Source organism: Papilio polytes, unplaced genomic scaffold (genome assembly GCF_000836215.1).
Source record: "Papilio polytes unplaced genomic scaffold, Ppol_1.0 DF823731.1, whole genome shotgun sequence".
Taxonomy (NCBI): Eukaryota; Metazoa; Arthropoda; class Insecta; order Lepidoptera; family Papilionidae; genus Papilio; species Papilio polytes.
Window position 1 is genome coordinate 5776039 of NW_013525473.1, and position 22280 is coordinate 5798318.

A 22280-nucleotide genomic window follows, 5' to 3' on the forward strand; every position below is an offset into this window, starting at 1 on the left:
AAAAAAAAAAAAAAAAAAAAAAAAAAGACATCCGTAATTGCAGATGCGTTCTACCACCTTCAATTGACGGAGGATGAGACATACATTAAGAGTTTATTTGTCTAATTCACTTTCAATGCCCATCCATTCTTATAAGAAATAAGTGGGAAGGGAAAGGGGATTAAAACCGGGCCTCCAGCATTGTTGCCATTTTTGCTTACAAGAAATTAAAAATAAGTTTCAACCATATCTTAGTTAATATTGTTATCATATTAAAATAACGTTTCTTATACAGTGTCAATATGAATAGTGTAAATATTAAAGTTAAACAATAGTGTTACTGCAAACAATATAACTATATGAAAACCCTCGAGGCATACTGATAAGGACAGCATAATATTTGTAAATAAATTGTATTCTATTGTTCCTCATATTTGAATAAGTTAACATATGTCCTTTCTACGATATTTCATTGAATTAAAGATAAAATACGTATAGATACGTTTGTAGTAAAAATATACATTTAGTAAGATTATATCTGATCTTATGTAGACGTACAAATGTAGACAAGAGAAAAAAGATGCGCGTCAAATCCGTAAATCTGCTTACCCGTTGAGGTTACTAGCGTTATGTTGACTTCCAACATCTAAACAGATGTTTCGTAGGAACTGACTTAGTATATATATTCGAATACGAGTTTGTTGAAAAGAAAATATACAAATATAAGGCCACATCCTAAGGCGAGTGTAATGGAAATTTCCATGTTTCATGTTTTAGATAGTTGTCAAGAAATAAATGGGATAGTTGTGTAAACTTGAATATCCCACGCCCTTGATCGTGTACAGTTGAATTACTAATGAAACAATTATACAGGGTGATTCTTAACGGACGCAACAACGGCTTTGTGGAGTTAGAGGACCTCAATAGCTATCTAATAACTTTAAAACTGTAGAAAAGCGAGCAACATACTTTGCGCTTAAACGATAGCTATTGAGGTCCTCTAACTCCACAAAGCCGTTTATCCGTCCGTTAAGAATCACTCTGTATAATAATATAACTTCAGTTTGCTTTCGTCCATGACTACGTCCGCGTGTATAAAAAACAAAAGCAAGTAGCCTATGTTTTCTTCCAGACTATGATCTCGGTTATCAATTCCAAACATCTTCGAGTTTTATAAACTCTAACAAACATCTATCCAATCTTTCTCATTTGTAATATTAATAAGATATTGGACTGCTACTAAAAATGTGTCTGTTTTAACATAGAATCTAATTATGAGTTTTATTTTATCAGGGTCACTTAATAAACGTTAAATAATAATTGTAACAAAGTAATCACGTTACATAAAAACTACGGATGACAATTAAATCGTCTTTCAATAACATACACGGGTCAAACATGATAACTGGGAAGTGCTATCTTGCCTCCGGGATTGTGTACAGTTGCGGAAACCCGCGGTGTTTGACTTGCAATATTACCTTGATCATTGCAATGAGACAAACTCCGTCTTACGAATATCCAATTACATAGTACTGCGTAAACAACGGTATCATAATAAAAGGCAATTAGTACCACTGACCAACATTTTTCGTACATACACTAAAGCAGCGTTCTGTTGGTTATTGTAGAGTTGTCGTTTCTATGCGTTCAATGTTACAATTAGAAGAATAAATTCCCCGATTGTACTTACGTTTTGCAATAATTATATTTATTTCTAAAGATACTGTAGAGGATATTGAGTTTTAATATTTCATACACGAAGATTCATAGAAATGATAAATTCAAACATTAAAAAATATATTTAATGCGTGGTAAGTGAACAGTTTTTATGAAAGATATTAAAAAGTGATTTATTTTTTCTCCTAATCATCGAAAATCAGTTGAATGAATCTATAATTTGAATTACTTTTAGTTCATGAAAGTTTATTCGGTACATTGTTGAATTTAGTTTCATTTTATTATTACAATTTGTCGATTTCTACGAACGTTTGAATTGTAAATACACCGTTTACTCTAACTTTGTTCTTCGATTTAATATCATAACGTAGTTATTTCAAGAAATAAAACTTTTAACTTAATAAAAGTTTCTTTCTGAAGTTGAGAATCTAACGCCGTTTACTCTAGAGCTTTAGACCAATGTATAAATGTAAATTTATTCTGAATAGAGCAAAAGTTATTAAGTCGTGTTCGGTTTATCTAATTTGCTATTCAAAAAGGAGAGGTTTACGAGTAAAGAGTTGTCCTGTGAATAAATAGACTAGTATTTGAATTTCTAATTTAATTTTCTTGTTTTTGCTCGTTTAGATAAATTCCTAATGTGCGTTCAACGCTTTTAGTCAATTAGCTTTACTTCTTATCTTCTAATCTTACTAATATTATAAATGCGAAAGTTTAGATGGATGGATCAATTTTTGTTAGAGTTTGTAGCCTATACTGATGAACGGATCTCGATGAAATTTGGCAAAGATGTAGTCGATAGTATGGAAGAACACATAACCTTCTCTCTTTTGTGTTTTTTTTTAATTCTACGAGTTTGGAGTCGCGTGCGAAAGCTAGTACATTTAAAAGTATTGTTAAGCATTTTGGAATAAGTAATAATAAGTTCACACGCGTTGCTTTTAACTTAAAATAATTTGATGCGTTTTTAATTGAAGCTTTTGTTTGTTTCAGAATTCCTAAAGTGTCAATATGGCTGCGGATATATCTTATGCCAATGCCACATTGGACAATGGCTTGTCGCAGATGGTGAACAGTCATTTGAAAGGTGTTGGAAGATTATTCTACATTCATTCTCCCAAAGACACGATGTTCGAGCGACAGGAAGATGTGCCTAACTTTTTCAGACAGGTATGTACATTTTCTGTATCACAGAAAGAAATAGTTAAAGCGATTTATGGCAAGTTTCGGAACTATATAACAATTCGTTAGTGTTTTCAGTTCGATAAATTCAAGAAATGCGTTTCCGAACTGCCTGTGTTGAGTTTCACTCCGTTAAAACGTAGGTCAAACTAACACTAATGTAATAGCTAGGTAATGTCAAAATATGTAGAAATAGAAATCCAGCATTAGTCAAACAAAGAAAAAATACTGAAACGCAATTGTTGAGAATTAAACGATTTATTCCATGTTAGTTATCTTTTTATTCATCTCCCTAACTCCAGGCCGAAAATAGGCGCCGCTTAAAACACGACATTTGTAAGGAATTTGGAGTTTAAATTTTGCCTTTTTTATGATGTAGTTATATATTTAAATGTCGTTTCAGTATTTGGCCGTTATTCTAACTTTTTGACAAACACAGACGGGTATTTATTTTTATTAATTATTATTCAATATTACATTTTCAAAACCTACATTTAATAAAAAAATATTTAAATTAAGATGTATTTGTATGTTTTTTTTTTAAATAAGGACCTTTATGTGTGCTGAATTTATTTGTTTATGAAAATTTAACATGGAATATACATAACGCTATACATGTCGCAGAGAATCGCACAGAGTGGATAAACACCCTTCGAGAGAGTGTCAAGGAGAGTGGTCGCGACCCTCAGGAATGAGGAAACGATCCGGAGAGAGAGAAACGCAAAAGCTTGTACTTAACATTCAAGAAAATGTCTTTATTAAAACGTATTGTTAACTTTGTTTTGCAAAAGATGATTTGAACAACTGTTGAACAGTGAAAACTACATTTCAATATTTTGAAAATTTCCATTAATTAGTATGGAATTTTACATAGTAACAGTTACTATGTAACAAGATAATTATCGTGTTGACGGAATATAACCTTATCGAATGTTTCTTTCCTGGGTTAAGCAAAATGTTTAACCAATGACCTAGTAAACTGTGTTTCGTTGAATATAATGAAGTCATTATTTTTAACTGGCTTGTATTAACTACATGCTTGTTGTATTAGCTCACAGACTATAATAAAATGTGAATTTACTTGAGTGGACTGTTTCAACATGATTTTCTTCACTTCAAATCTAGAATAAAGTAAACATTTTAACACACTATATCTTGAAAACATTGCTTTGTTATCAAAAATCGATAACCTCTTTTTGTGTTAAGATTTTTTATTTATAATAATATTAAGAAAAAAATCATCTATAAATCAGTCCATTTTCTAATTAATTGTATCTTAAATTGACACATTTTAAAGAACTATACCCTGACCTTGAATTACTATCTCGTTCTATAACTTTTTAATATACGAAACTGCTTAATGAATACAACACAAAAAATAAAAAAAAAACTTAATCATTGCATATGTTTGATTTTTTTAATTATCAGTTGACAAAAAATGTCGATAGACAATAACGAAAACATTTTTTACGACACACGTAAGCAAAGACAAAAAATGACAATTTTTTTCGCTAATATTAACGCAAGTCATAGTACTGGTTGTAAATAATAAAAAAAAATGACAAATTCGATTAAAATGGTTCATGTCTGATTAACAAATACGTCCTTGCTTTTCAAAATACATACATAAATTAAAAACAAATTTGTTTTCGTAATATTCAATTAACGTATTGCAGAACTCGGTAGCCGTGATTTTTTTTAAAGTTCATTGCCGTAAGTCACGTTTTCAACGTATTCGATTCACGCGATAGGTTTACATTAATTTTTAAATACCTCAATAGAAACAGGTCCAACGACATAATTTGAAAAAACAATTCTCGTAAGGCCATTGACCCCTTAATACAAAAACGTGATACTACGATCTGGAGAATTTTCCTTTTATCTTTTTTTATGTAATTTTTGAATGACTACCGCACTCATAGTCTCAATTGATTACTTAAATAGTCCCTTAGTGTGGCTATTACTAGATTTAATTTGTCTGTTAAGTAATGCATAACCTTATTAATAATTGTACTTTTATTGTTATCTACTCCACATTTCATTAATATAATTGCGCATTCCATTTTTTTTTTTTCAATTATAGTCGGACCAAATTATTCGACCCGGTGATTTAATCAAACTTTATGTCAAAAAAGTGTCACAAAATCCTTGTACTGTGTCTGCTTGTTTTTACGCTATTTTCTATGCCAATTCCGACTATGACCACCGGTCGTTGTAATCCAATAAATTTTATTTAATTTAATAAATTAAATCTCTAATATGTTCCAGTTACGGAAGCCTTATAATGGCCGTTACATTGTAAGCTTAGGTTATCCTAAGTCAGTAATAATATTACTTTAATTGGTGCCAATAACCGCTTCAGAGTTCATTACGCAAGCGAATTATAATAAACAACGTAAATTATACAACACTAGACGATTTACATTTTACACGAGTATCCATTTTTATCACCAACTAGCTGTTGCTCGAAACTTCGTCCGCGTGAAATTGAACTACGTTTAAACTAAAAACGTTATTAGTAGGATTATTAAAGCAAAAAATAAATTATGAATTCAATTGTTTTTTCCTGCATAACCTCGTCCCGAAGCTTCTGTCTAGTATTACCGCCAACATATAATTGTTTGTAGTTTTCTTTTATGGATAACCATATCATGAATCACTCAGGGAATTGTAAAAACCGTATAAAATCATAAGCTCTTGTGTTTATTCCAGTCAGATGTTCTTGCATTTAATTTAATTATTTCTTAATTATTAATGACAAAATATCCAGTTCGTTATTTGACCGTGGGTTTCCATTGATGAGATTCCTTTTTACGATTCATAATAAAATGTAAAAAGTAATACGAAAAAGTTTCTGACACATTTTACATTTCACGAACGTTTCATTTGATTTTTTTTATTTCAATTAAAATTAGATTGTTAGGGATTCGGAATTTATCACATTTCAGTTTTTGACTTTGTTAGAATTTAAAGTAACAGACATAGGAAAATATCTTTATCAGATTTTTTTATAACATAAGGTGGGAAACAAGCAACTGGCCACCTGAATCCGCCAAAATGGCGAAGCGACCGCTGTCCATAGACATCCGCAATTGCAGATGCGTTGCCTACCCTTATCCGACGAAGGAGAAGACGCACATAAATAGGACACTTCCCCTTCCTATGCTTCCCTCCTCCGTGAAATCCACTTCCCCTTCCTATCCTCTCCTTATAAGAAAATTGTGGTAAAGAGAAAGGGACTTAAATTAGGCCTCCGGCATGGCACCGCACTCATCAGACGACACACAGAATTGCTTCCATTTTACGCTTATCTTCTGTGTGTTTAAACGAACCCGTCAACATATAGGACTACATTATAGAAGCTATCTGTAAATGAAATGAAGCAATGATACTCGGACAGCGTTATCAAATTACACCGCATTTGTACACCGGATAGTGCAAGCATTGCGACACATGGGAGGTATAGAATAACCGTGGTTTAGCAATAAAGCCACGCGGACTTGAAAATTAACTGTTAACACAATATATTTTCATTACAGTTAAATGTATAGTAATCAATATTTAAATTAGAATGTTACGAACGGTAGTGAAACGTTTTATTGTTACTAAATATTGGCCATTTAATAAGTGCGATTGTAAATTTCATCGTAGCATAAAATCTTTTGCAACATTCTGTAACTTTTTCTTAGTAATCTAGAATTTAATACAACTTTTAGTTTGTTAAAAAGAAAGTTGACTTGTTCAAATGTTAAATTGCTGCGAATTCCACAATTCTATTTCTCTTTGTTTATCTTTGAAATAAACTCGAAGAATGTACTTATTTCTTCAGCTTCTGTTTATTTTATTTCTATTTTTAAATAAACTTCATACCGTTAGACCGTTTTTCCACTACAATTGCTGCGCATAACTGGCGATTTTTGTTGAAATAGAACAAACATTGCTCTGAAGTATAGTAGTCTCCCGCGTTCATCGCGTTAGTGAAAAAGGAGTCATAGGAATAACGACTGTTGTACACTCAAAGGCAACGATACTAAAGTACCCCGAAGCAAATATTTTTCTCACAATTAAATAATGGTACAGACTAAAAAAGTAACAGATTATAACCCCTTAAAGTATTTTACCTAATTGCCTCTCTGCACAACATTATTGTGGCGATCTCATCTATTGAAGAGTAGCGGAATTCATGTTCGTGGAATAATCGTGCTGTTTCCAGAATATTCCATCTGGTGGCGAGTACCGTTAATCGATTCCCAAAAATATGTCTGGAATATTCGAAGCATCGGGAATTTTCTATTGGAAAATGTATGTGATTCGAACAATCGAGAATGTTCAAAATAACAAAAGAATAACGAAGAGAAGATCGAAATTCGGACTAAATCGGTAGTTAGTTACGACCCGGGAGTGTTACGGTGGGAAGTGAACTGTGACGAAGTCCTGAATGAATGTCAAGTTTAAAATAGTTTAAAATGTTACTATTCAATGTTTAAACGACTTTTATATACCAGTTTGAAAATCATAATGAAAAATGTATAGTAATAAATTTTACGGCTTACAAAGTTCAATGTCAAGAAAGGACACTTACAAAGTTGCAAATTACTCGTAGTATTATAAATGTATAGTAAAAATAAAAACATTGTCCCCGCGACTTCGTTTGCATCAAAAATTAAACAAAAAACCTCAAATCCCATGTAAAATGTAATATATAAAAATGTCGACTCTCGCTTCGCCTACAAAAATGTGTTAGATGTAATGTAAAACCTAGTCATTTTAGTTTGTGTCTACAATGAAGTCTTAGCAATTACACGGTACCATCATTTCTAAAGAATACCACATGCTATTTATCCATTCTATCTTAAAGATCTATTTTAAAAATGGCATTTGATCATATCTATGTGCATAATTTCAAGTCTCTATGCTCATTATTGTAAGGTTCCTTGGATTAGAATAGTTTGATATTTTGGATGCAAAATACAATATTGTTTTACAGGACTATGACGTTACAATGACGTCGCGATATGCTTACTTAATTGTGCATACGAACGTACAATAATTAGATAAAATATGACCTTGTACAAATGTTTACCAGAACATTATCTACAAAAAACTGTGTCATTTATTAATATAATGCATTGAGGCTGTTGGTTTCATGAGATAAGCATATATAGAATTAAATAAAAGATAAAATTTTTACAATTTAAATTTTAACTAGCTGTTGCTCGCGACTTCGTCCGCGTAAAATAAAAAATTATAAAAAATCCGATTTTAAAAAGTAGCTTTTTAATGGTGAAAGATTTTTTTAAATCGGCCTAGTAGTTTTTGAGTTATTTCAATAAATACAAATTTTCTCTTTATAATATTAATCTAGGTTACATTTATTAAGTAGATATATTATTTTTTAAACAAATTTCCAGAATCACAATACATTTGTTGCCGTATATTACACTCAGATTTAAATTGTGTTTTTTTTTTGTTACAGTCATGGCCTTATTTCTTAATCTTCATGGTCCTGGAGCACATCGTTTTAAGATTAAAGGGTCATAAAGGAATACGTCTCAATGATGGCATAACAAGCATCTCTCACGGCGTCTTCCAAGAATGTGGCAGGTAAATATTAAAGTAATCTCGACCTTATTCCTTAAGACAGAGATAACAAATTTCTATTGAACACCATCCTGGCAAACACATATTTGCTTATTTTCTAGTGTTATCAGTCTCGTATGAGTGTATTTTATTTGTTTATCTTTATTTTGATCTTTTAATTATACATTTTGAAATACAAGATAATTGTAAAATCATTTTTAAATACAAAAGGTAATAAACTTCGATACATAAATGAAAATATCACACTACTAATTCATTAATTTTTATCTTTAAAGCTACTTTAGTCCTTGTTTGACCTTTAAAGTTTTATTTCATTTGGTTTAATATTTATATGTTCTCAATACTTCTTCAACTAAAGGACATTTAATTTTTAATACACAGAAACTAAAAGATAAAAAATAATCCCTTTTATTCTATTTTGCAAACCATAAACAGTCTTAAAACAATTAATTAAAACTGTTGCTAAGTAATAACACAGATACATGTTTAAATTTATTAACAAGAACTATAAATATATGTGTTATTAATTTATAAGCTGCAAACATACGGATTTGTTAATAAATAATTGAAAATATTATCTTCTTAAGAAGATTCTTGTATTAACAAATTTACATCGTAAAGATGGAACGGTTAGGATTCACTGGTTAATTCATAATTTAATTGCTTTTAATTCTTCAATTAGTTCTTAAATGTTTAACTAATTAATTAATTTTCTTTTTAGATTAGTATGGCGAGGTGCGGAATCCTACCTATACACTTGGATTTACACTAACTTTAGGATAGTAGAGTTGCCATGGGACCACACAATAACGTGGTACGCGGCCGCTATTGGAGTCGACTTCTGTTATTACTGGATGCACAGAGCTTGTCATGGTAAATGCATTTTTAATACATAGAAATACTCCTCTTAACTGCACTCAAATATAAACGATTTTTTAGTTACTTCGGACAATAACTAAAATTCAAACTGACAAAGAATTCGTATACAGCCAGAGGTGGCATACTGGCCACTAAGACTTTTTCCCTTTTTATTGTAAAAAAAGTTACAGTGAAAAACAAGAGAAGCGCGGAAAGTGAAAACGAGAGAGGGTTTGATTGTAGTAGATTTAAAGCAATTTTAATGTCTATAGGGCCTGTCCCACCACTAGCTGATAGAGGCTCAGATAGCTTAAAACGACTTCACTTTCAGATAACATAACAAAATCCAATATTTCCATGACATATTTTACACGTTGGATTGTTATCAGACAATTTACAATTTGGTGGGACAGGCCCTTAACCTCCTAGCGTCAGATAAAGCATTTAACATATATAGAGGTCATAATAAGAGGTTATGTTCACAGAGATCCACATCCTTTGGGCCCAGCATCAAGTGCACCACACATCTGAAGACTTCAACATGGGCGTTGGAATACGGCAGTCTGTCATGCAAGGCTGGTGTGGATTTGTAAGTAATAAAGGAACATATAACACTGATCGTATCGCTTTAAAAATAGTTGACTAACGCTACGATGTTTTTAATTTTATAACTATAGCGTTAATATAAAGAGCGCACGCACACCTTTGACTGAACTATCGCACAACTGTTATCTCGCTTTGACTCCGAGCTTATATGCTTTACAGTGGTAGAGCCCGCTTTAACATCTTCGCACGAATAGGCCGGCTCGCCCGGTGTAATACCACGACCACACAGAAGACAGGGTAAAATGGAAGCAATTCCGAGTTTCGTCTGACTTTAGTCCGTTTTCCTTCCCACTCTTTTTCTCAAAAGAATAGTATGAAAAGGGAACGTGGATTTTACGGTGGAGGAGACGCATAGAAAGAGGAAGTATCCTCTTAATGTACGTCTCCTTCTCCGTTAATGAAGGGTAGGCAACGCTGCAATTGCGGATGTCAATGTGCAGCGGTCGCTTTCTATTTCGGTGGGTTCAGGTGGCCGCTTGTCGTTTGCCGCCTTATATTATTAAAAAAAATGATTTGGCTGCGAAACAATCGACGATCTACAGTCGCGTGCAAAAGTTTAGTCAAGTGCCCGCTCTATAATTGTACTTTTTAATTTTGGTATTGAGTATAATTTTTTTCTAGATATTCTATCTGCCGCTGGCGCTGGCCATACCGCCGGCGCAGTTCGTGATGCATCACCAGTTCAGCTACTTGTACATGTTCTGGATACATACGGAGGCCATCAAGAGCCTCGGCCCGCTGGAGTACATCCTGAACACTCCCAGTCATCACAGAGTACATCATGGTAAGATATTACTGAAATTAAATGTTGATGTTTTTTTTTCTTTTTCTTTTTTTTTGGCCATGTACGCCGCCTACTTCCTGTAACATATTTATGGATCAGATACGTTGAGTGGGAATTCTAATATCACGGTTTTGATAATATATAGAGAACATATAGCTGAAGAAAAACCCATCTGTTCTGCATTACAATGTTTACATAGATTTGAGGTTTTATTTATTTTTTTGGTGTCATATATTATTTTGTTCTAGTTTTAATTTTCATTGGTAAAATTTTAAATTTGTATTTCAGTGTTTTCTATTGTTTATAAGTTTTGTAATGTTTTGAAGAGATTGAATGATTATTATGTTATTATTAGAATCAGTATTCTATCGTTAAATAGCCAGTATATAGCCAGCCTCGTGGACAATGCTTTCATTCGTACAAATAGGAATTTTATTCCTTCTGTTGAACACTAGATGGCGTTGTCATAAATTAACATTACTGTACCAAAAAATCTTATTATTTAATTAGAAACTAGGTTTTAATGTAGATTTAGTTATTTTTTTAGATGCTAAAAACAAATAACTGTTTAATATAAACTTATTTTTACAGGTAGTAACAAATACTGTTTGGATGTGAACTACGGCGGTGTACTTATCATTTGGGACAGAATCTTTGGAACTTTCAAACCCGAGATCGAAAAGATGGAAATCGTATATGGACTCATTTATAACCAGCCTTCATTCAACCCCTTGTACTTACAGGTAATATTAAAAGTTGATTTTAACGTAAAGCTACTAAAGTAGTTAATAAAAGATTATTTGTAATTTATGCTGGGTTTCTGAAGTTTCTATTTATTTTGTCATTACTTAGCGATTCATTAATGTTAGACTGACCTATGTTTCAACGGATTCTAATTCAAGTTAAGTTCGAAAACGCATTTCTTTAATTTATTAATCAAAAACACTAACGGATTGTTAAACGTAAATGGGAAACCGGCCGTTAATCAATTACAACGATCGATTACAATACAGTTAATGTGATTTGAATGCTATATATAGTAAAAAATATGAGTTTAGAAGAGAAATTAGCACTGTTTTAAATTTGAAATGTTTTATTTTTAAAATGAAATGTACAATATTAGAGTAACAGTAGAAATGTTATAAATATTTAGAACGTAATCCTGGAAATAGCTTAATCTCTAGATACGTTTTAAATTGGGATTTCTATTAGCACGCCTCACTGCGATTTCGTCCAGTCTTTGAAGTTGGAGTTTGCTTATTCATTGGATTACGTTTGTTATAGACTTTCTACACAGGATACGTTGTGGAGAAATTCCAACGTTTCACCTCAGTCGGAGATAAACTGCGAGCGATATTCTGGGGCCCGAGCTGGGAGCCTGGTACTCCCAGACTTGGTGCTGAAGATGATAAACTTGAAGTAAGTATTTTTATTATTAAAACATATTTACTTAGCTTTGTTTAATTAATCTTCAACTTGAACTTATCCCTTATAGGGTCGGCACAGTATGTGCTGCTCTTCACATCTCTGCCAGCCGTCATATCTGAATCCACTCCTTTCTTAAGCATATCCTCTTTCACGCAATCCATCCGTACTTTCTTCGGTCTTCCTTTATAGCCATTAATTTAGCTTTATTTAATTCCTTATACAAATGTTTCTTTACAATATATGTACAATACATTATCATAACTTTTCCTATTATTGTATACCCCATTACGGTTAAAACCTTCTACCAATTACAATGCAATTTAAAAAGTATAGCTTACTAATATTATAAATGCGAAAGTTTAGATAGATGTTTGTTAGAGTTTGTAGCCTAAACGGACCTCGATGAAAGGCATAGATGTTGATAATTTAGAAGAACGCATAGGATACTTTTGTTTTTTTTCTGTAAATTCCACGCGGACGGAGTCGCGGACATATGCTAGTAACGATATAAGATAACACGTGATGAATGTTTTATCGCAAACTATGAGTTCATTATTACTTACTAGTTATTGCTGACTTTATAAAAAATTATAAAAAAAAATACAAAATATAGCCTTTTACTCACTGATATCACAGCTTTTTAATAGTGGAAGAATTGAAAACGGCCTAGTTGTTGAATTATTTCAATACATACAAAAATGCAAATCTTTCCTCTTTATATTATTAGTATAGATATACATTATTGCTATACATAAATTAAAAGGCGCAATATCAAATCTAATATTTTATTATATTTCCATTATCATATATCAAAAACATTTAACACAAACACATTTAAAAGTCTAAATAGGCGAAATAGTAAAATGTACTTATAACTAACAAGACCAGATAGTTATTTTTAAAACAGGTGTTAAAGTACTGAAACTAGTTTGTTAAAATACTATTAAACTAGTTATAAGAGTACGACGCAACCGACGCCCGGTTTATTAGCTCTTTAAAAGGAGCAAGTCGACCTTGACCACCTTTTGAGGACAAAATTGTAAAAATAACCAATACTATTAATACAAGATAAACCGATCAAAGGCATTAAGTAATTCTATTTCACGACATTGAGAGAACATATTCTTATACGAGCTGTTGCCCGCGACTTCGTACGCGTGGTAATAGAAAACATACAAACTATAAAAATTACAAAAAACTACATATCCCTCGGGAACCGGACATATCTCGGGGATGAAGCTTATCCCATGTGTACTCCAGACTTTGTTTTATATCTGTACCAAATTTCAATAAGATACGTAGAACCGTTGCAGAATGATCGAGTAAACATTAGAAAACTAAATTAATGAATCTCACGGGAACCGTAACTATTCCCGGGATAAAAAGTAGTCATGTGTTCTTTCAGACTATGCTCTAAACCTGTGCCAAATTTCATGGAGATCCGTTCAGCCGTTTAGGCTACAAACGCTAACAAACATCCATCCATCCATCCATCCATCTAAACTTTCGCATTTATAATATTAGTAAGATCCTTCATTAGTTGCGTAGATATTATGATTAATTAATTGAAGTTACTTAGTTATTAATTAGTATTGACTAGTTGATTATTCCATACCATTATAAAGAAAGATTTCATTTTTGTATACGTTGAAAATAACTCAAAAATTATGAAGCCAATTTTAAAAATTCTTATACCATTAGAGAGGTAATCTATCTGTGAATAATATATGTGGGGTTGTGGCTCTTAATAAAATAAACTCTTTATTTATCGCTATTTTTAATATTTACACCCTTTTCCAAAAAACAAACCTTCATACATCTACTTTTTTTTTTCTTCGCACTCAACCTAAAACTTCTTATGTAAAATTCGAAAATAAATTAAAAGAAAACATATTTAAACTTCGTATCGACATACATATTTGACCTCTTTATCCTACAGCTATGTTGGTTATTTTCTATTATTTTTTTAATCCAAAGCGGACGTAGTCGCGGACAGAAGCTAGTTACAATTTAGCGATTGGCCTTATTAGTAACTAGCTGTAGTTCGCAATTTCGCCCGCGAGAAATTAAAACATATAGCCTATGCTACTTACAATTATCTTTCTGACGGTGAAAAATTTTTTAAAACCGCTCCCGTAGTTATTGAGTTATTTCAATACATGCAAAAATACAAATCTTTCCTTTTTATAACGTTAGTTTAGACTTATTCGCTGTTACATTATCTTATAAAATTTTCCCTTTTGTTGCAGATTTTATCCAGAGATAAATACGACGTGCATTTACCTTTTTGGTGCAACTTGTACCTCGTCGCGCACTACGCCGTCGTCTTCTACGGCTTCTTTGATCTCACAGACAGATATATGGTAAGTAACATATAACATTTTTACAAATGTTTCACAAGATTTATGTTATCGTTTTTTCTAACTCATTTTACAAAAATATTATGTTCGATAAACATTGGACTGTGACCTTCCTGATAGTTTTTATAAATCGAATTATGTTTACATTCAAAATGTGTTTATACAACTTACTAGAATGTACGAGATACGTTTATCGACTGCGGTAAATGATATGAGAATCTTAATTTGAACACGTGTTATAAAGCTCTTATCGAATTTTTTATATCAAAATCCAAAACCACCTTAATTTAAAATTACATTTATTGATTTTACTTATTAATTACATTGAATAAGTAACTATGAATTTTAACTGTCGGAAGAGCAAATTAAAATAATATACAGGTAACCTTATTTACAAACTTCATATTTTATCACTAGCTTTCGCCCGCGATTCCATCCGTGTGGAAGTAAAAAACAAAAGGAAGTAGCCAGTGTTCTTCCAGACTATCAACATCTTTTATCGAAATCAGTTTAGCAGTTCAGGCTACAAACTCCACTCATTTGCCCCCTTCTCTTATAAAAAAAGTAACCTCCAACAAGTATCTAAACTTTCGCATTTATAATTATAATACGATTTTGTTCCAGGGTATGACTCCGATATCTGTATTAATATTCGTCTTCTATATTATCGCATCTCTAACCATTATTGGTATGGTCTTCGACAACTCTAAATACGCACCGATTCTAGAAGCACTAAGATGTTCAGCTCTGGCTTTCTTCACAAGAAGCCTCAGCTCCACTAACCCAGGTTTAGGAGCAACTCTTCAATTCTTCTACGTGATATCCGCCATGTTCTGGTGCTTGCATACATTGAAACTTCTAGAAATTAAAAAGATTAAATCGGAATAAATCTAGTCCTACTTTCTTACCAAAAACTTTTCCTTAGATAACTTTTATGAATAGAATTAGGGCCTGTCCCACCAAATTGTAAATCTGATATGATGGAAATATCGGATTTTGTCACTTTATATGACAATGACGTCAAGCTATCTGAGCCTCTATCAGCCAATTGTGGGACAGGCTCTAAATGTCATAGTTTATTGATAATGAATGTATTAGTGTAGATATCTCTGTACAGTAAATTATTAGTTAGTTTTTGTATTGAATCACTTAATATTAGTAATAAATATGTAAAATATCATACTTATTATCAAAGGGTCACGAACTAATGATACTTTTAAATGTAAAGTGCCTTGTTCATTATCTAAATGTTTTTGTTAAAAATGTTTTGTGAAATTATATCATGTAAGTAGGTTAGTTAAATTGTGCCAACGAATTTAACTTTAAGTATAATTTATTTTGTATCGTTTTCTTTGAAAAAGAAGGAAATAAAATTCTGTTTTTGCAAATATTGTTGTTTTATTATCTCATGTATCACTGTATTTACAATGGTAATATTTAAAAATAAGTTATGGTTAGCTTTCATAGAAAATCATGTAAATACTAGCTTTCGCCTGCGACTCCGTCCGCGTGGTATTGAAAAAAACAAAAGTCAATAGCCTATATGTTCTTATCGATTATCCTCTAGATGCCAAATTTCATCGAAATCCGTTCATCCGTTTAGGCTACAAACTTTAACAAACAACCATCTATCCATCCATCTTAACTTTTACATTTATAATATAAGTAAGATTTGTAAGAAAACAGGAAGTTAATACAAGAAAGATAAGAAAAGAACATCAACAAGCGCCTGATAATTTTGTAGTAGCAATGAAATTAATTGAACTATTTCTATAACTTTAGATTACTTACATTTATTTAACTGTTATGTGTAAATTAAACTCCAGCTAACCTTACCCAATATTTCAAAGTTATCTATTTATGGAAAAACACTTAACAGGAAATCGAAAAATTGTACGAGCGGACATCGGAAAATTATATTTGTTCTGATAAAATCAAAGCGTTCCTGAGACATTTTCTTCGAGAATATTTTACTTTTAGCATCAAAGTTATCGATATAAGAAAATTGGATTTTTACTCTTTCATTTCCATAAATAACTAAAACATACATTTAAACAAAGTGACCATTAGATTTCTTAATTTTTTTTAAGTTTACTACAAAATTACGGCTAGAATAAAAGGTTTATGTAGCGTTGATCCATGGACAAATAATGTTATATGAAAATAGGGTTGCAAAAACACAGGCATTTTACTTGAACCACATAAATACTTAAGGGCCGGGCCATCCCTGGCTCAAAGGCTCAGATGGCTTAAAAATGTCGTCACTGTCAGATAATGTAACAAAAACAGACATTTCCATCACACATTTAACAAGTTGGATTTTTAACAGACAATTTACAATTTGGTAGGACAGGCCCTTATCACTGTTTGAAAAAGAACTCAAACGATAACTCGCCAACAATTCTGTACGATGATTTAAAATTGACCTCGAAGCGACGTTAGAAATGGTTCTATTGACATGAAATAATATATCCTTTTCAAATAAAATACATTATGTAACATACATAAAGATATATACCATTAAGAAATAAATCATCTTGAAGAGAAATGTTTTCGTTAAGAGCATTGTTATTTTGATACGGTCCATTAGTTACAAGCTTCGGACGGTTTTATGACACAAACGGTTATAGTATCCACATAGTGGACACAATAAGCCGTTTATTGAGAGCAAAAACTGTCTTTTGTTTTCTTATCTATGGAAATATAGATGTTTAAGCAAAGTTCATGAAAAGGTTGTTTTTTTTTAATTCAGCTATTCTATATTAAGAATCAAAGGAGTTTAAAAAAGATAGAATCAGACACGAGTATCGTTATTTTGAATACTGAAACTCTCCAAAATAAATTCATAGAAAACAAATGACTGTAATCAGTTTAGTCACAAATCTACACTAAATTTTGCTAATTTCACAAACATCTTCAAAAAAAAACATCGCTGTCTATTAGAATTATATGTAGTCATTTCCTTAATTTTCTTTTCTATGGCATTTGTTACGTCCTATTGAAATAGTTTGGAAGTTTCCGCTTAATATCCGGCCAACATATCGAATATATAACTGGAAGTTTACCTGCCTTCCTTGAATATTGCCGTAATTCAATTTCTACAACATAGTGCTTGCTAACAATATTCCATAACAGATAACTATCTATACTTCTATATATATCTCAACTTAATTTAATAAAGCGTAAACACACACTACTTTGTGGCGTAGGATATCAGCAATCAAAGAAAAATTTTTAAATAATTCTTCCAATAAAAAGCCTTACACTTACGCGCTGTAGGGTATACTTGTACATATTTTCGCTATTAAAAATAAATTGGGGAAAAAACCTTCACGTGGGAAAGGGACCATAAACTAGAAGCTGCCAACATCAAGTAAACAAGGTTGCCATGGTGTGTCATCATGTCATATCGTTTTGATATTTGCAATTGATCATTTGACAAATTCAAACAATAAAATAAAATTTTCGTAATTTCATGCGGATGAAGCCAGGCGGGGACAGCCAGTCATTTATAAAAGGTATCATTAAACACACATTTAAACACATTCAATGCATAATTAACTCCAAGATTACTTAAGTAACACAACCAGAAGTTAAGTCATCTCTATGAAATGTAATAAAAATTACATACTGGTTTTATACTATTGTTTTACGGAATGTTTACGTCGTTTAGAGAATCCTTATGTATATTATCAACGTTTATCTGACCATTGTTGGACGTAGGCCTTCTCTAATGCTTTTTACGACCTATTTCAAATAGCAAGATATAAATACAATTAGTAGGAACAAAATAATTTTCACCTTTACCTTTACCCCGCAACGACCCCGGGCTACGTTTTGTTAATTATTCATTAACCGCCTTTGTCTCACAAGACTATATTGCTCTTTTAAAGGTCTTGTATAGTTTGAATATAACGCAGTCTACTAAAGGCTATTGAACGAAATAAAATTACTTGGTTATTTAAAAAAAAACTTTTTTTTATAACATAAGATGGCAAACGAGCAAGCGGCCACCTAAATCCGCCAAAATGGCGAAGCGACCGCTGCCCATGGACATCTGCAATTGCAGATGAGTCGCCTACCCTTATCCGACGGAGGAGGAGACGCACATAAAGAGGATATTTCCTCTTCCTATGCATCTCCTCCATCATCAAATCCACTTCCCCTTCCCTTCCTCTCATAAGAAAAGGGTGGTAAAGTGAAAGGGACTTAAATTAGGCCACTGGCACAACCCTCATTAGACGAAACACGGCATTGGTTCCATTTCACGCCTGTCTTCTGTGTGGTCGTGGTATTACACCGGGCATGCCAGCCCATTCGTGCTAAGATGTTAAAGCGGACACTACCACTGTTAATACTTTTTTGCCACAACAGTGAAGCGACGCGACGGCTGCTTTTCGACATCTTAGATATCTATTTATAATGTCATCTGCATTATTTCTAACATCTAAGCAACATCCAATTATGATTTACCTCAAAGGAAGAATACAAATCGAATCTCTCATTAGTCTTAGTTAGTACATTTAAACTTTATAAAACCATGCACTAAATTGTACGATAATTTTATAATTTATAACATCTTGCAAAGCAATAGGTAATGCAAAGGTATTGCTGTTGAAGGCGGTCTAAACATCGTATCCCTTTTAACCACAAGTTTAATCTATCCTATAAATAAATTTAATTTATTCAAGAGTTGGTTTGAATCAAAGGTAACAGAGATCAAAGGCCCGAATCGTATTGTACACAAAGGCTGTATTGTTCACGTCACAAAGAGATACAAGGAAATAGGGTTGTTTCTACAATAAACAAAACATTTAATTTTACATGTATTATTGTAGTAAAATTGTGATTGTCCATATTTTTAACACACTGCATTCTTTTTACGATGATTTAACACTGTAGCTCACAGACGAAACGTAACGAAACCATAGCGAAACATGGTGTGACTTGTATTGCTTTGATTTGTTGCTAGCAAATGTTTAGCAGAGAGATTACAACTCAGAACTCAATTTAGTAGAGCAAACTTTACGTTCCGTTCTCATGTCCATACAAAAACGATTTGTCTTCTCACTTTCAACAGTGGTAGTGCCCGCTTTAACATCTTAGCATGAATGGGCCGGCACGCCCGGTGTAATACCACGACCACACAGAAGACAGGCGTGAAATGGAAGTAATTCCGTGTTTCGTCTGATGAGTGTTGAATGTCAAAATTCGAATTACATATATGTCTATACTAGCTTTCGCCCGCGATTCTGTCCGCGTGGAATTAAAAAAAAACAAAAGCGAGTAGCCTATTTGTTCTTCCTGACTGTCCTCTACATTTATACCAAATTTCATCGAAATCCGTTCAGCCGTTTAGTCTACAAACTCTAACAAACATCAATCCATCCATCCATCTAAACTTTCGCATTTATAATATTAGTATGATAGTATGATGTACAAATTAAAAAGTTTGTCTACAAAATTATCATAGCTTTTCCAACAATCTTGTCGTACAAAATATCCATATTGTAACAAATGGGTGTAATTTTTCTCTTTACGCTAAGCTCATATTTCTTGCGGGAATTTTCGCTAACGCATCAGTAATGCCACTCGTTCACGTCAGCGAGATCGTAATTTATTCCAGACCCGAACTTTTTGCCGATAGCTGACAAATGAGTAGATAAAATAAAACAAGAGAACTTCGTAAATGGATTTGGTTTAGAAATAATTTGACCTCTCACTATTTTATTGTAATGTCCTTGTCTTTTCTAAACAAATAAAAAGGACAAGGACAACAATCTATGTTCTTCTATGTAACAAAAAAACTATAAAACTATTGGACCGTATTTTATCATTCTTTCATAATGAGAAACCTACATACGTATCACTTAGTAATATAAGCTACTAGCTTTCGCCTGCGACTCCGTCCGCGTGAAATTGAAAACAACAAAAGTGAATTACCTATGTATTTTTCCAGACTATCCGCTACATCTATTATCCTTGGCTACTTCAAAACAGGTATCCTAGTTAAGTCGTCAAAGCAACACTGATTTATGTTATTAACCTGAGTAAGCAATAAAGATATTCTTATTCTTATTCTATTTATGCCAAATTACATCTAAATCCGTTCATCCGTTTATGCTACAAACTCTAACAAACATCCATCCATCCCTCCACCTAAACTTTCACATTTATAATATTAGTAAAAAGTAAGAATAACATTAGTAAGATGTTTAAATAAAATAAAACATCTTAATGTTATAAAAAAACATAATACAGTTTTTTATATACTAATTGCTTACATATACAGTTTAGTTGTTTGGTACTCCCTTTTTTTAATTCTAAGCGGACGAGATCGCGAGCAAAGGTTAGTGTTTTATTAAAGTGTAACGTAAATCACCCCTAAGGTTGATTTCATTTTGAGTGTGTTAAATTTAAATACATAGTTTTCTGGAAAATGTATTACTTTACTTTTTACTGTGGGATCGATATTCATGAATTTATAACTATTAGTATAAAAATATTTAAAAAAACTAACTAGAATTTTTAAGACATTTAAATAAATTATAAACTGTTTTAATTTATCTTCATTATAACCTTTTTTTTAGGTCAGACGTTTATTTTTTCATTCAATTCTACGACCTTTTCTGAGTTGCTAATGATAAAAGTTTGTTCTAATTAAGACTCGAGATAATGAATGAAAAAAGGCCATAAACCCAGTACCGTTTTGTCGTTTTCTTTCCATCTTTAAAAGATCGGATGTATCTTTTTAAAATAATCTAATATGCCAGTATTTTTTAAATTAATCTCTAAGAAACCTTTCCTGCAAACTTTGTTATCATATTTTAAGTGTTTTTTGTAAGGAAATACATGTTTTGACTTACTGAATTTCTTTGAAAAATAACAGTTTAATAAAATGATTCTGGTAGTGACAACGGTTTCTATCTAGTTCAAGAAAAAATAGCTGTGGAAATTCCCACTGAAAAAAAAAGAGATTCAATTAATGTAATTGCGAAAATTGCTCTTCATCCAGAATACGAGTTGATTAAAGCCGTTATACCGCTATCTAAATAATTGTATAGAAGCCATAGTAAAACTAATTAAGCGGGCCTATCTGAGTCAGCGTCTTAGAGGGCCTGAATATGACATGTTAATTCCAGAACCTTCAACCCAGTTGATTTACAAGAACGAAACCTTTAGTTGTAAGGACCTTTCGATACACAACAAACATCAAATATAGAACATACGTATAGTGTAGTTTAAGAGCGTTCGCATACCTGAAACTATCGCAGAACTGTTTAGTCCCGCTTTGATTCCTATGAACTTATATGGAGGTTACTTGATTTTCAGTTGTGCAACTAAACAGTTGAATTGGCTGCGAAACAATCGACAATCGCACACTAATTGTGCGATAGTTTAGTCATAGTTGTGCTCCCGCTCTATACAGTGGGTTTGTAATTTAAAAGTTCAGGGTTCAACGCCGATGTAAATAAATTTTACTTTCGTAATTCGTAATTTCGTAATTTCGTAATATTTTCATTCGATAAACTCTAACATTTTCATTTCAATTCAATGTTTCAAAACCTTAACATTTTTGGCGAATATAAGTCACTGAGTAAGCTTCTTTTTTGCTGTAAGCCGCTTGTAGTTTCAAAAGGAAATCTCGTTTTAAGGTCAATCTCTGATATCATTTTACGACTTGGCTTTGACAGTAGAACTTTTTACACAGGTACAGATAATAAAAGATGTCCATTGTTTTATTCATTTGATTTTACTCGTAAAAAGTGTATCTGTTCATTTTCATTTTCGTTTTAACTCTATTT

General features: G+C 32.1%; 1 protein-coding gene across 1 annotated transcript in view; it reads left to right on the plus strand.

The window, feature by feature from the left end:
• Positions 1-15806, plus strand: part of LOC106103788 (alkylglycerol monooxygenase-like) — a 23213-nt gene extending 7407 nt beyond the window's left edge. The window contains exons 2-10 of the mRNA XM_013283670.1: positions 2650-2826; positions 8315-8442; positions 9161-9312; positions 9783-9886; positions 10525-10687; positions 11279-11430; positions 11972-12106; positions 14365-14478; positions 15100-15806. Of these exons, the coding sequence (XP_013139124.1) occupies positions 2668-2826; positions 8315-8442; positions 9161-9312; positions 9783-9886; positions 10525-10687; positions 11279-11430; positions 11972-12106; positions 14365-14478; positions 15100-15363 (1371 nt within the window). The 5' untranslated portion in view covers positions 2650-2667 and the 3' untranslated portion in view covers positions 15364-15806. The remainder of the gene's footprint in view (positions 1-2649; positions 2827-8314; positions 8443-9160; positions 9313-9782; positions 9887-10524; positions 10688-11278; positions 11431-11971; positions 12107-14364; positions 14479-15099) is intronic.
• Positions 15807-22280: the final 6474 nt, after the last annotated feature.